Source organism: Pyxicephalus adspersus, chromosome 9 (assembly GCF_032062135.1).
Source record: "Pyxicephalus adspersus chromosome 9, UCB_Pads_2.0, whole genome shotgun sequence".
In the NCBI taxonomy this organism is placed as follows: domain Eukaryota; kingdom Metazoa; phylum Chordata; class Amphibia; order Anura; family Pyxicephalidae; genus Pyxicephalus; species Pyxicephalus adspersus.
In genome coordinates, this window is record NC_092866.1 from 4,057,622 (window position 1) to 4,074,078 (window position 16,457).

At 39.3% G+C, this 16,457-nt stretch overlaps 1 protein-coding gene across 1 annotated transcript; it reads left to right on the forward strand.

The window, feature by feature from the left end:
• Positions 1-808: 808 nt before the first annotated feature.
• RGS9BP (regulator of G protein signaling 9 binding protein) lies at positions 809-9,499 on the forward strand. Its single transcript, XM_072422271.1, has 2 exons — positions 809-2,225; positions 8,751-9,499. Exon 1 carries the CDS (start codon positions 1,289-1,291, stop codon positions 2,003-2,005), a length of 717 nt encoding a protein of 238 aa, XP_072278372.1. The 5' UTR covers positions 809-1,288; the 3' UTR covers positions 2,006-2,225; positions 8,751-9,499.
• The last annotated feature ends 6,958 nt before the right edge of the window (positions 9,500-16,457 follow it).

A 16,457-nucleotide genomic window follows, 5' to 3' on the forward strand; every position in this document is an offset into this window, starting at 1 on the left:
ATGCATAACCCTATGCTATGCATTATATGTGTGTTCATTGTTTATTTTTGGTGTCTCAATAGTTTCTGGTTGCAAGTGATCCACTTCCGAGCATTTTACAGAATGCAAATGTGCAGAAAAGCATATGGATTAACTGAGTTTTATTTTTGTAAATAATTAATTTGTGTTATGATTAATGGAGGTCCCCTAGCAATGGCTAGAAGATTTGGGTATGTGTGTGCAGTGCATATGGTGAATAGGCTCATGTATTATCTAATATTTCCACTTTTAGGGCATGCCCATTGTAAAGAGTGATTTGGCCACACATATTATTCTCTGTATTGTGCTTCACTTTTTTTCTCCTGCTGGCTGCTTGCTTTATTATCTTTAATGTGCCTAAAGCATCCAAAGTCTGTTTATTTACTGACTAAGCATTACAGATTATTGTATGTCTGCTTTTATTACAACACTTCTGGGTCATACCTCCCTGCTTCCCAACACCGCCAAAACAAAACTAGAGTTCCCCCTTATGTGTGAGAGATAAGAGCAGGTTAAATAGTGAAAAAATGGTAATTATTTATGATAGGTAATGTCAGCTAGTACTAATATTTAGTAGTATTTCCTTTTATGTTGCATTGTTTTGCTTCTTTAGGTTTATTGCGTTGGACATTTATTGCATGAAATACCATAGTCCCAATATTGCCCTATACAAAGATGGCAGTTTAGGATCCAGAAGGCAATGACATCACTACCTCCTCCCATGTGTGTGTATGTGTTGTCCTCACGTGACTTCTGCAGGTGCTGCTGGCTATTTGAGGCTGTGCAGAGCTCAGAGCTGGATGTGTATGGACAGTTCCCTGCTGCCTGGAAGCTGGAGGAGGTTGCAAGCAAGCCAAGCGAACAGTCTTTGTAAAAGAGATGCTGGGTGCGTTGCTGCTTCCTAAGGATTGTTAGTAATGACTGTAAGCAGACAGTTGGCAAACTTGACTGTTTTTACAATGGGAATCTTTTTGCACAATTTATTTGCAATAGCCCAAGAGTATCGTCATCGTCCATTGGACATCTAGACTGTTTTTTTGCAGGAATTCTGTATGCATGGATTATTTTTGCACTTTATGGCTCCTTTCAGGAACCATTGCAGGATCTCAATCAGCTTGACCCAAAAAGAAAAGTTCTTTCCTGATAATATCTTCTGCATGTGTCATGATCTGGAGGAAGTTATGAAAATGAGCCTCTTGCATCTTCTCTGAGAGGCTTCTCTTGGCACGTCTTGGATTCCTTGTGTTGTTCATTTCAAGGTGGAAAAGAGATGCTTGCAGAAGAGTGCAAGGCATTATTAGATGCTCTCAATAAGGTGACAGCATGTTACAGACATTTGGTACTCACTATAGGTGGGACCTCTGACTCCCAGAACCTCCGTGAGGAGCTACAGAAGACTAGACGGAAAGCCCAAGAGTTGGCGGTGGCCAATAGGAACAAACTGACCAGCACACTCAAGGACAACAGCCTAAGCAAAGAGGACAAAGCGGAGTTTGAGAGGCTATGGGTCATATTCTCCACTTGCATGGACATCCTAGAGACCGATATGAGAAGAGCATTGGAGCTTGGGCAAGAGTTCCCTTTGAACATCCCCAAAAAGCACCTCATACAGACTGGCATGAGTGGCGGCACTTCTGGGGTGGCCGCCAGGGCCATGAGCGTCCAAAACATGAAGTACGACGCGGAACACAACATAGATGTCGTGGACCTCAAGGACCTAGAAAACGAGATCAATCAAGTCGGTGAGATGATGTACGAGATGGAAATGAAAGTCAGTGTCCCGCAATGGACTGTGGAGGCCAAACAGGACCCTGGCGCCGAGCTTAAGCTGGCCCCTGGCGCTGGGGCATCCTCACCTGGCGCCATCTCAACAGAACAAGAACACAAAACCCTCTGTGATCTAAGCAAACTCTTAGCCGCCGTGGTCTTCAGCGCCGTTCTCTTCATTGCGGTCATACTGGCAGTTTGTGTTGTCAAACTTTCCTAAACTTTGTTCTCATTGACACCGAAGTACTATATATTTTTTTTTCTGCATTCTGCCAAACATTTCAGCACTTGGATCTCCCATTAGCAAATAATGGACCAGACAACCACTGGGTAAAAATGTAATATTTGTCCTAATATACCACTGAAAAACTTTTGCTGCTCAAACACTAACCCCCAAAATATCTATAGACCTATTTATAACAATCCAACATCTCCGCCAGGTACGTTGTGACATGCTTACATTCTGGATCCCTTATTTCAAATCTTATTTTCTTTTAAAACCAACCTCCTTTCTTTTTTTTAATATCCTAATGATTTATTTGATTTCCTCTCTGTGCCAGTCCCTTTTATACCAGGACCACTAAAATGGAAAAAAAAGAAGGGCAGATTTAGTTCTTCATGCGTGAAAAGGCTTTAGCTGCGGGAGCTTTTATTCAGCATCAAATTAAATGCAATTTTCCATATGCACTAACACCGCTAAATCCTTAAAGCATCGATGTTAACCCCTTACTCAGCCGATATTGCCCCCACAGGCAGCTTAAGGGAAACCCAAATCTGTGGAGTAAGCACGTTCATGTTTGCAGATGAGCATTGTATCTGGGCTTTTTGTTGCCTTTATTTCTGGATAAGGAACCCACACAATACACATTTTAACATTGGCATCTTTATAGCCATTGTTTTGCAGTGACCGGTTTCTTGATTGTGAGTGTTGTATGTTTATTTGGATCTTTTTGATCCCCTTGTCTAGATGGAGCTTTAAGATAACCTTGAAGCTTCCCGATGACATGATCTCTGCACACTTATTATTAACAGACTTATGTGGGTCTGGTTATATAAGCATGAAGCATGGGGACGGTGCTGGGTTTGCAGTCAAGAAATGGTGGGGTTTTGGATATCATTTTAATCAATAACCTATCTGTTGCATTTTAGTAAATACCTTGAGCTGGCTTACAGGGAAGTATCAGGATGGGGATTATAGGAGCTGCCATTGATGACTTGTTTGTAAAGGTGTAAGCTTTCAGATTGTCATCGCCATTCCTAGTGGATCCATTGTTCTGGAACTGGCATGCATTCCGTAAAGCAATAAGACCCAATCTGAACAGAAATGTTCCAGGTGACCCACTTTGGGGTCGGTAAACAAGTGAAACAACTCCTTTATTTGTGTCTCTGTCCCATCCTAATAAATAATGTTTCTATCTGTCTTTCTAGTCATAGGATCAAGTGTTATTGCCATAGGAATTCACAGATGCAGCTGTGGCTTTGAAATGCACTTATTAATATGCTTCAGCATGGCTGCATTCCGTGAACACAGCTACACGATGACATGCTAACCTAGACTATATAAACGCATTTATAACGGCCCTTGACATATCCAAAATACTTGATTTGCAGTAATAAAGTTTGATTGTTGCCATAAGAATTCTCCTGTTAGTATGCTTTAACATGGCTGCATTCCATAGACACAGCTACAGGATGACATGCTAACCAAGACTGTATAATAATGTTTATACTGGCCCTTGACATATCCAAAAGACTTGATTGGAAGTAATAAAGTTTTGATTGTTACTATAGGAATGCTCTGATTAGTATGCTTTACATGGCTGCATTCCGTAGACACTGGTAGAGGATGACAAGCTAACCAAGACTAAATATTTAGCATTATGGTTCCCTCGTGTCTATACTGACCCTTGACATATCCATAGAACTAGATTAAAAGTATTAAAACTTTCATTGTTGCCAAAAAAATGATACAGCTCTGGTTATAGAATGCTCACATTGGTATGCTTCAACATGGCTGCATTCTGTAGACACAGCTACAGGATGACATGCTAACCTATACCTATTAATTGTCATTCTAGTTTCATTGTGTCTATACTGGCCCTTCAAATATCCAAAGGAACTGATTAGAAGTATTAAAGTTTTCATTGTTGCCATAAAAATGCAATGATACAGCTCTGGTTATAGAATGCTCACATTGGTATGCTTTAACATGGCTGAAATACCGTAGACATATAATTATCATTCTAGTTGCTTTGTGTCTATACTGGCCCTTGACATATCAAATGGACCTGATTGGTAGTATTACAATTTTTATTGTTGCTAAAGTAATGCAACAATGCAGCTCTAGTTATGGAATGTCTAACATTTCTTGCATTTCAAAGACACAGCTACAGGATGACATGCTAACCAAGACTAAACAATTATCATTCTTGTTCCTTTGTGTATATACCGGCCCTTGACATATCTTTAAGACCTGAGTTTTGATTGTTGCCATAGGTATGCATTGATACAGCATTGGTTAAAGAATACTCTCATTGTTATGCTTCAACATGCCTGCATTCCGTAGACACAGCTACAAGATGACATGCTAACCAAGACTAAATATTATCATTCTTGTTCCTTTGTGTCTGTGCTGGCTATTGACATATCCATATGACCTGTTTGCAAGTATTAAGGTTTTAATTGTTACCATAATAACAAATTGATAAAGCTCTGTCTATGGAAAGCTTCCTTGATTTGCCAAGACAGTGCTGCATTTCATAAACACAGCTACAGAATACCGGGGTAGAGGCTAATAAGTATCTATAAGACCTGGTTAGAAGTAATTATGCTCCTTGCCATAGGCATGCATAAATAAAGCTGTGGTTATGGAATGCTTCCTTAAAACAGACAGACGTACATTCTATATAGACAGCTGAACTAAATTAGATTTTTTTACCAGTTTGCACAAGCACAAGGGGGTAACATAGGTCATTAAGCTATGTACACATCAGATCATTTCCACGCAATACTATATTGGAGTTGTATCACATTTGTGTTTCTACCTATAGCATATTCTAGCTGGGTTTTCTCTGTTACAGTTCATTTTATTCCCCCTTGAAATCCTTTATATGTACGGATGCTTGTTTTTTTTCAAATGTTACTATTTGCCATGTGTGTGATCAGTATGCACAAATAACTGGGACTGCTGGCATTGCCACAATCGGATTGTAACTGTCAGTTGTGCCAGAGATTTGCTGCAGGTTGTAAATTGCTGCTATACACACCAAGGCTGACCACACAAAGAGGATTTGTAAGTAATAATTATTCCCTATTTAATGTACAGCGCTGCGTAATATGTTGGCGCTATATAAATCCTGTTTATTAATAATAATATATATATTAAGGGCAGGCATGCACAGCTAGGTAGGAGCAAGTGACAGCGAGAATGAGTGATTCCAAAGTGACTTTTTTTCCAGTGGGATCAATATCCCAGTGTTGCAGAGGAAGAATCTTGTGCTGCATTTGCATATTATCTATCGGTATAACCGTAGAGAATCCCGATGCACATGGCTTATGCCAAAACTTAGATGTATCATTCATTTTTCTTGTTTTTTACCACATTTAGGTAAACCTGTGCTATTCCCAACAAGGACAAAACAGGTTTGCTTTAATGGTGGCCCTATGAATATTTTTTCATCATTCCTCATTCTTTCATTGCCCTGTTCACCCACAAGGATAAGAAGCTCTTTGCAAGGGCGGACAATTTGTGTAGTCCATGCGGTAGTAAAATTGCCTTCTTGGACAAAGGGGACTGCTTATAGTAAATGTGGGTCAGGAAGGTGTTGGTGTTCCCCTATAATCACCTAGACCTGGACATGACCCATTATCTACTGTAGCTGTTAATAGATATGCAGTGAATTCGTGTCAAGACATTTTTCTCACTTATACACCCTTTGGTGGTCCACCATTGGTCCCATGATCCATGAAATTAATCATACAGGCTTCTCCCCCAATAAAGACAGTGTTGGGTGCCAAAATAGCCAATGGCCAAGCTCCCACCCTGCTACATAGAAATAAGCTGAGTAAACCACTCGCCTTACTCCCCTAAAACAGTTTTTAAAGAAGAAAAAAGACAGGGGTTTCTTTGCGGCAAAACAAATGAGTATTCATCATCACATATGGAGGAAGAGAGGTATTTCTCTCTTTTCTATACTTAGTAATACAAAAAGCATATAGTTATACAGCCAAAAGCTTCCACATTTTGGGTACGTTCCCATTAACATCATGGGGTAATTGTTACCCTTATGCTAGACATATCATTCCTATGAAATGGTTCATAAAAAGCATACCATGGTTTCAAGCCTGATGCGTTTCGCCATTTGGCTTCATCAGGGGATACTTGCGTGCCGTTATGCAGGATGGTGCCTTTTGGTAGTAGTTGGACAGGGAAAGTTTGCTGATTTCATTATTCTCAAATAAAGCTCTTGGTTGAGCTGAAATGAAGAGTTAATCCTGCAGAGCAAGTAGCAGGATCAGATTGAGATGTATTGCAGAGGACGCAAACCTCCCCTAAACCTGTGTATTTATTTTTGCTGAATGGTCAAAAAAGACGACCGGTTCCATGAAGGACACCACAAAGATAAGAAAAGAATTCCACAGCAACCAATCAAATTTAAGATCATAGCTAGGAGCTTGATTTGAGGATAATTACTGCTGTGGTTGACCACTGTTTGAACTTCCTCCTTGCCTTTTACACTCTCGTATTGAATGGACCTGTAAATGGGTTTTTACCGTTTAGACATTTGTACTTCCCATTTTGGTTACAACTATTACAACCCTTTCCCCCGCTACAACATTTCCTGTAGGGCAAAGTGCAGAAACAGCAACCATATGGAATCATCTGGAGAGGTTAAATCTAATGGTTTGCTATGGATTATAGCCCGTTACAGATTATTATTGCTCTTTAGTTTGGAAGCCGAGACCATTTCCAGGGTAATGCCGTCTTTTCTACTTGCTGCTTCTACTCCAATCAACCTTCTAGTGAAACTCAGAACTTTGCTGATATTTTGTTAAAAAAAGGGGTCTCTGCAAAAATATAGAAAACGTATGCAATGTTTCTCAACCAGGGTTCTTCCAGAGGTTGTGAGGGGTTCCTTGAGCAATTTTGAAACTCCCAGTGACACCAATTACCTTTTTGGTTATCTGTAAGGGTGACATTCTTCCCAATGGCCAGCAATGTAAGATAAATTCTTCCTATTGACCCCATGCTAATATACTGTGACCTATGGATAAAGTAATTATAGCCAGGGTTCCCTGAAGACCTTAAAGTTATTTTAAGAGTTTCCCCCATGGTAAAAAGGTTGATAAATACATCTCTAACGTCTCAGCAGCTCTGCTCAATGTGACCTTCCTTCCAATGTACAGGAATCCCTTCCAACAGGATGTATAGAAAATCAATAAACTAGGAGCAAGCTTACCCAGGAGCCTTAATAGTGGCATGCAGACAGAGATACAGTTACATATGCATGCAAACTAAGATCTCTGTGTTTAGCAATAAAATTATATTATTATTTTGCAGGCTGACAATGCTGATTATTAGCAGACATTATGGGGCACATTCCTGAATTGGTGCCCAGCCTCTTGCAGCAGGGTGAGATGCGTGTCACAGTGGTATGGCTATTGGCATGCATGGAATGCAATGACATTTTTTTTTTTTGCTGCTGTTTTTAAAATCCCACCTGTTTTCTATAAGATCAGTAGGACTGAAACTTCACTAAGGAAGCCAGGGGCTCATATGGTTCAAAAAAAAAAGACTTTATCAGATCAAGTGAAAAAAGTGCTCCATCATGTATTTCTTCCTCACTATTTATATCAATTGCATGTCTTTAGAAAGCAGCCACAGACAGAGTAAAAAAGGCTGTCCACTGCCAGTATGCCATAAGGAAGGACTCTTGTTTTCTGTGTGGAAGCAATGTTCTCTCCACACAGATCTAGCCTGCTTTGTGAGGAGTCATACCTGGTGAGTAAGTGAGGTCACCCCCTGCAGTACAGAAAGATAAGCATAGCTTTTTCTCTTGCAGTTTGATAATTAGCATTGGGGAAAGAAGGGGGAAATATTAGGCATACCTTGCTCGTGGTAGAAAGCCTGCTTATAAATAACATCCAACAGCCAAAAATGTCAATTTTTAGAGGCCAGGCTGGTAACTACAATGAACTAATACAGTGGCTTAATAACCGGTGTTATTCTCATTTGGTCCATCGGGTGGTGCTGTGTTCATGTTCCTTGCCTGTAAGTGTAACACACTGAAATGAGTGAAAACAAACAAAACACCACCCAGTGGACAAATAGAGAATGACAGTTACTATAAACCAATGTTTCTATAGGTCTTAAAGGTATTGAGGACCTTTAAAATACATTCACTCACAGCTGTTTTTCTCTAGTTTCCTTTTAAATACATTCACCCATATTAGTTTGAATTTCACTGTAATTTTTTAATAAATATACACCAGCTGAAAACGTATTACTTATAACTAGTTTTCCTTTTTTTCCTCTATTTTGCCGATCTCTCCTGAACGCCCAGAAACAAGCGCCACTATCGGCTCACTACGCAATTTTTTTTCAGTTCTCGTGTTTGGCAGGAGAAAAAAAAATTGCCATGAATAATGCAGATGATGTTGCTCAATTATTAAAACACATATTCTTCTCTTGACAGCATCTCCTATAAGTCGTAATCTAGCAAAGTGCACTCCCTGCAGTTCCTATGTATAGTATACTGGCTTCCTGTCTTTGAAGCGACCTACTTAGTGCCAGGAGTTTCTAAAGTGCAAACTATTCATGGCAACAGCGCTATCTACAGTCTAGAAGGGGGTACTACACCCTACTAACCATGATCATTTCTGCATTGCTTGCTCTTTAAAAAAAAATCTTTGTTTTCTATTATACCAGGGTGAATTTATTCTTTTTTTTTATTTTTTTTTTTTAGTCTGGCTGTCATCTACCTTTACATCTCACAGGATTAGTGGTGCCAACATTACATCACAGCTGTATGGCAGGGGAGGTGACCTGACTTATCTCTCCCGCAGTATAGTAATGCTTGCAGGTCTTGTCCCTCCTCAAGCCCCGTACTGGACAGTAAAAAAGGAAACAATAAACTGATAAGCTCATCTCTCTGTTTCTCTGCTCTCTCTTCCTGTGCTCCTTGTTAGCACATGAGCACTGAAGCAAAACCCATTTGGCCATTTGTGCTGCTTCTTCCTTACCATTGTGAGGTCTGCTGTACAGAAATTGCAACAGACTGATAATAATGAATATTATATTATATCTGCTTGGGGTTTAGCATTGAAAAGGAACCATATAGGAACACAGGATCGATCCTTACTGACTTGGAACAAGCATGCAGCCAGTGAATTCCAAGGATGCCTTGTTCCAGGTTAGGGACAATATAGTTTGCACAGTCAAAACCAAGCCAGCAATATCAGTTCCCACATGTCTGTTCTCACATGTCCTGCCAGAGAGCCCAATATCAAAAGGATTTGGACACATTCTTCACATTTTATCACTTTATCTGCCTTATGTAAAGTGTAAAACTCTTTGTGTTCTTCCTTCTACAGTAATGAACTCATGTATCTGTTTTATCCTTTGTGTGCCTCACACTTTGACACTGTATACAATTCTGACTTCCGTTCTGTTAACAAAACCGCTCTGCCTGTGACAATAAAGTTATTGACAATGTGTGTGTTTTTTTAAATACTATAATCATTTGTTTTAATACAAGGACACATTACCATATATACTCAAATATAAACCAATCCCAATATAAATCGAGGTACTTATTTCTATCTGAGTATAACCCTAGGGCACAAATGCATCCATCACTGCTAACATTCAAAATAAGAATCAAAAGAAATGCCACTAAAATTACCATCCATGGTGTGATTTTAAATCACATGGGTTATGTCTGTATATTTTTTTTTTCTCCTCGTTTTACAGTTTAAATTATTTTACACTTTTGAGTTGGTTATGATGGGTCACTTACTATTAAATGATCTTTTGTGCATGGTTGTTAGCCACCAGTAGATGGCTCTGTCTCTTCATGTGAATTGTGTAACAAACTTTAATAACTGCCCTTGTCTCTGATCTGTCAAAACCCAGCGGCAGAGTGCAATTTCTCCAGGTCGTGTGTCAAGGTTAGACTTGGGAAAAGAGGGACATGGGTCCAAGAGGGGGACAATCTCCCCAAACTGAAACAGTTATGAAGAGAGACAGTTCCTCTAAATCAAGGACAGATGGGAGGGATGAAGGGGATTGTCCCTACAAATTAGGAAAAGCTGGGAGATAGGATAAGGGACAGCCCCTCCAAATCAAGAACAGCTGGATAGTCCCTCTAAATCCGGTACTGTTGGGAGGTAGGAAGAAGGACAGAGGGACAATACCTTCATATCAGGGACAGCTGGAAGGTCCAAAGAGGGACAGGCCCTCCAAATCAGGGTCAGTTGAGAGGTATGAAGAGGGTCAGTTCCTCCAAACCAGGGACTATTGTGAGGTATGAAGAGGGACAACCCCATAAATCAGGGATGGTTGGGGGGTATAAAGAGGGACAGTCCTTCCAAATCAGAGACAGGTGAGAGGTATAAAAAGGTAAAGTCCCTCCAAATCAAAGATAGATTGGAGATATAGATATGGATGGTCCTTCTGAATCAGGGACATTTGGGATGTATGAAGAGGGACAGTCCCTCCAAACCAGGACAAAAATCCATCTTACCAAAAAATTTTGGAGCCGTGAATTTAATATTCACTGATAGGGAAATGATCACTGCCATTGACCTGGAAGATTTCTCACCAGGGAATGTTTGATGAATGTCAGATTCAATGATCTGAGTCCTAATCAGATTTATGCCCCCCTTGTGTAATATCCGAAAGCCCCCAGCAGGCACTGCCATCATGGATGTGATGCCAGGAGACTCCCAGCTGTCACATGTTCACTATAAAGAGGACCTGTTCCTTCAGCTACTGCATCCTCATCCAGTGCTGGCCCCCGGCTGGACACGTGAGACGGTGATTAGAATCAGCTTCCCGCGCTTATTTAACGCTCCAATGGGTGATAAAACCAGAACATTAGAAAAGATATATTTTGTGCCAGCCCTGGAATTATGTCCCCCTGCCAACACTTTAACCTTCACAGATTTCTATTACATAAAAAGTCGGTCTGGAAGTCCTCGGGATTACAGCTGCAAACTGCTTTCTCTGCTAATGCGATTATACTAGTCTCTTAATGCCGGGCCACCGTGAGACTTCTGCATGTGCGCAATCATTCAATGCATGCCCGGCACCCTGGCAAAGCTGCATGCCATATTGTGTGCAGAGTACTGACCTCTCCTGCTGGACGCAGAGGGTTACCGCGCTGCCCAATGTACAACACTGTGTAATATGTTGGCGCTATATAAATACTGTTTAATAATATTGTTGATCCAGTACCTTCCATACACAGATTTGGATTTATTGAACAGGTCGGTGTCCTGGAAAAAGCCAAGCAAATAATGTTTTCACAAGGAGGTCAGCAATGGCAGACGATGCTTTATGACTTAGCAATGCAGGCACAGAGATAAAAATAATTATTTTGGGGCAAATTGAAAAGGGATTGCAATGTGCCTGTGCAGTGCCATGGACTCTGATCACATGATCGTACAGTGTGCAGCATTCTTGACTTTTATTTTGTATCTATTTTTATCAATATTTATGTTTCTTTTTGTTTGTTCTTATTACTTATTTTTATATTTTGTATTACTTATTTTATTTTTTATTCATAATTGCATATGGTATTTTTAATATATGTTTTTTATTTCTTTACATTTCTGTAACTAGTTACATTCATCCACTGTATTAAAGCTAAAGTGCAGGTAGATATAAGAATTAACTAAGGTATACAGCTCTGTTTTCATTGATGCATTAGTATGTTTTTTTCTTTTAACTGTAAGCAGTGTTATTGATTTGCTATCAGCCCTTTGCTGCCCTACAAAGAGCTTAGACCTGGAGAAGGAGAAGCAGCGTAAGGATCAAGTCTATTGATAATAAGGGATATGCTTAAAGAGGAGAGGGCGCAGTGAAAAAGGGATCAGTCCCTTAGTCTGCTGCTTCTCATTTCATTGTCTGATTACTGCTTGGGGGGAGATTTAGGATTTTTAAGGGGTAGGTCCAGTAGATACTGATCCAATTGATATTCGATTAAATGGTAAATGGTTAAAAGTCCCAAGACACTGCACATGTGTATGTGATTCTTTCCTTCCTGTTGTATTCTTTTATTATTTACTTTGTTCTACTGGAAGTGAAAATGTGTGCAAGTTGTGTGCAAGTTGTGTGGTTCATAGCTGAACAATAAATACTGTTTCTGGGTCTGAAGATACTAAAGGCTGAGGATCAGAACATTAACCTGGCAAGCGAGCCAGGTAAGTGATGGCACCTTATGTCATCATTAATGACAGGTCCACTTTAAACCCATCTGATGACCCATCAGAGAACCTATTTGTCCATTTACTGCCTATAAGGGAAGATTTCTAACTGCCATAATATCCCCATCATTCTGTGCTTTGTGCCCTTAAAATACCTCCACAGTTCTTCTCCCACTTACCTTTCTGACCTGATAGTAAAATTCCCCCCTAGCCTCTCTCATCGCTCCTCCAATAACCTACTAATGACTTCCTCACTCATAACCTCCTCACACGCACGGCTCCAAGACTTTTCTAGAGCTGCCCCCACTCTCTGGAATTGTCTTCCTACTTGTCTTGCTCCTACTTTCTGCTCATTTCAAAGAGCCCAACGCTTCAACCTCACCTACCCGTCTTCTTCTGTCTCCTAAACCCTCACTGCTTGCCCACTCACTCTTGCCATGCAAAACCTATATAGCTATGGATTTTTAGGGCACTTTTCCTCCAAGAGCATCAGCCAATATATTCAAAATCTACTCTACTACTGAAACAAAAATCCTTTCACAGTTCTTGTTCCGCTTACCTTTCTGATCTGGCAGAAAAATCCCCCCCTAGCTCTTCGCTCCTCCAATGACCTACTAATGGCTTCCTCACTCATAACCTCATCACACACACGGATACAAGACTTTTCTAGAGCTGCCCCGACTCTCTGGAACGGTCTTCCTCGTCCTCTTCGGCTTGCTCCTGCTTTCTGCTCAAGAACCCTCAAAACCCAACACTTCACCCTCACCTACCCATCTTCTAAACCCTCACTACTCCCCCACCATACCATATCCCTCTCCTATTGTGTGATACTTCCCCCACCTCCTAGATTGTAAGCTCTTCTGGTCAGGGTCTGTATTTGTCATTTGCAACCCCTATTTATTGTACAGCACTGCCTAATATGTTGGTGCTATATACCCTAATATTAATCATTGAAAGGAGCCATGAGGATTTATCTCCTGATAGAGCCCCAACATATGGAAGCATGCAGAACTCACCATTGGCTGGTGATAGCGGAGAGAATCTGGATGTTGCAATGTGACATGACACTGACTTTACTGACACCTAATTGATTTAATGATCTAGTGGCTGTAGGTAGCTTAAGTTCACATAGCGGGTATGGTTACGGCTTCCTTACTTACATGAATTGCACCTGTAGTTGAGGCACCTCATGTAACATCTCACTTACAGCCATAAAGGATTAATCGTGTGGTGGTGAGCTGTTCAGAACCGCCCCATGTGAAATGGTAAAGGGCTGGATCATTAAAAACCAACATAGAAGTTGGGGGTACTGAATAGCTGCCAAGGTCCCAACCACTGAGATACCATAAGACATAAAGCTACCATACCGTAGGAACATCTTATTCTTGTATTTGGATCGCTTTGGGAAACATAGCCCAATTCTACTGAAGTAGAGGAGCCCTTCCACATACTTTGTATGAATTGTATCAATACCTGATGACAGGTCCTCTTTAACACTTTACTATTAAACTATTGTTTATATAACTAATATTTACTATTGAACAACACAGGGAACCTACAGAAAAGGCAATCATAGTACAAATTGAGCAAGGGAGGGATCGTATGGTTCAGATTTATGAACTGATTTATTTACCAGGAACACAAATTCCAAGGCAAAGTTACAATATCACAGAATATTGGCAGCCATCTATATGACACTGCTGACTCTTGGACTGTGGACCCGGGGCCCTGTGCATTCATCGACTTCACAGATTCATACACAGCGTACAGGTATGGAATATTGTATAGAGAATTCTGTGTGTTGCCTAAGACAGGGCTGTGCTCCGATTCTTGAGATTTATTGAAAAAATAAAACAAAAGCATTTGTATACAATGATAATGAAATACAGAAAATGAAAACAATCATCCAGCATATTGCACAATAATAAGAAAAAAAGACATTTAGCTGTTATCCGACAGCATTGGTTATACATGTATCACTAATACAAATACACAAACAGAACAAAGCAAAAAAAAAAAGAAAATAGTGAAATAAACACACATGGCTGAGTTTCGTTTTTGTTTTTTAAGGGGAAAACAAGAAAAAGGAAGAAATGATAAAGTAAGTAAACATCTTATTACAGTATGGTGAAAAATGACATTTTAAATATAAAGGAGAGAAAGGGTTCCAAGAGAAGGCAAATATTAGTCCAGCCGGGGTTGCCAGAAAACCTATCGTGGGAATCATTAATAATAGCTGTAATTTTTTCATAACCATAGTGCTGTGCATTCAGTTTTTGATTTCCATAAAAATTTAAGACAGAAGTCTTTTACGCACATGCAATAGTCTGCTTGGTAGCCATAAAAATATGGGAAATAAGAGTATAAAATGTTTATCAACATTATGCAAAGGAACCGGAAACAATGCATGACTATGATCTTTAAGTAAATTCATTCCCAGTACAGTATACATCATATGGTATACATTATCCATAATCTAGAAACTTTAAGCAAAGCCACCATATATGACCCATAGTACCTTTCACATTACATCCCCTAAAACAGTTTGGTGACAATGAAGGGAATGCATGTGCTATTCTCGCGGGAGTGAGGTATCATCTTATTAGGACCTTATAAGAATTTTCCAAAGCAATCACCTTTCTAGAATATTTGTATATAGCTAGCCATAAATTTAAATCTTCATGTTCTGAAAACACTATTGATAGTTTCTCTTCCCATGCCGGTAGGTAAGGTAAAGGTTTTTTTAAACCATGAAGTGACAATGGAAGCATATAAAAAAGAAATGGCCCCCACCGTAAGGTTTATCTCTAGATATGAGTTGAAATGTACAAATAGTTAAAGAGGACCGAGGACTACCAATCAGAATAAATATATACTAAATAATTATTTATATATATAACTATATATAACTAAGGACAATTCCTCTTCTTATACAAGATATTACCATATGCCACATCCCTATTCATGATGAATGCAATGGATACAGATACAAATAGATAGTTTAGGGTCTTTAAAGGCATTCAATCAAGTTCAATATACACAACTGATAAAAAAAACATTAATTTATTCAAAACTTAGGTACAATGACCTAAAACCCTCAAATTGATCATTACATTCACATAGTTGGTCTGTTTTATGTTGATAGGCATTAAATGTTCAACACTTTAACAGAGCTAGGTCCACTTCCTCAGGAACAGAGCACTGTGATACCGTTTCCCCAAAAATAAGACAGTGTCTTATATTTATTTTACCTCTGAAAATCTCATTAGGGCTTATTTTCAGGGGATGTCTTATTTTTCTCACAAAAAATCTATATTTATTTATGTACAAAAATCTGTATTTACCAAAACCTGTAACCAATATTACAATGCTATAGAAAGATACCTCTGTGTTACCTGTGACCTGTCAAAATCACAGATTTCTTCTGTTATATACAAGAAGTCATGAATAAGAATGGACAAAAATGATTAATGAAAAAAACACAGCTTCATAAGCAAACAAGTGCAACATAACAAGAAAAGGTGCTGACAATTAACATGTGACTCATAGAGTTACATGTTAAATCTGAGTAAAAGCAAAAAAAAAATCAATTAATAAATATGCATTGCTGCTAATGAATGAAATACCAGCAAGGACCTTTTGAAAAGAGAATCCACCAACCTCTTAGTGCTAGTGTCACACCAGAGTACTGTAGGTTAATTAACCCTGCGATTTCTTCACCCCTTGCTCCAGTGCTTTTGAAATCTCCTGCTCTCTCTCTGCTCTCTCTTTCCTCTTGGTATCCCTCCGTGTACCACATGACCACACCCTTCGAAGAAGCCAATAGGGCTTACTTTTGGGGTAGGGCTTATATTTCACCCTTGCATGATTAGCATGCTGGGGCTTACTTTCGGGGTAGGTCTTATTTTCGGGGAAACAGGGTAATAGGCTGCTCTGCTCCTGAGGAAGCGGACTTAGCTCCGTGAAACGCGTTGAACGTTTAATGCCATCAACATAAAACAGATCAACTATGTGAATGTAATGATCAGTTTGATGGTTTTATGTAATTTTAACTAAGTTTTGAATAAGTTAATCTTTTATGTTTTATCTATTTTTATATATATATATATATATATATATATATATATATATAAATGAGCTTGGAAATTGCTAATTTTATGCTTTTTTTTTTTTTTTTTTTTTTTCCGATATTCAGATACATTTGTTTGTTTTCTCTCCAAGCAGAAAGGACTGAAAAGCAACAA

What these genes read in the sequence shown, in the direction of transcription:
- RGS9BP (XM_072422271.1), top strand. Translation starts at nt 1,289, where the DNA reads ATGCTTGCAGAAGAGTGCAAGGCATTATTAGATGCTCTCAATAAGGTG.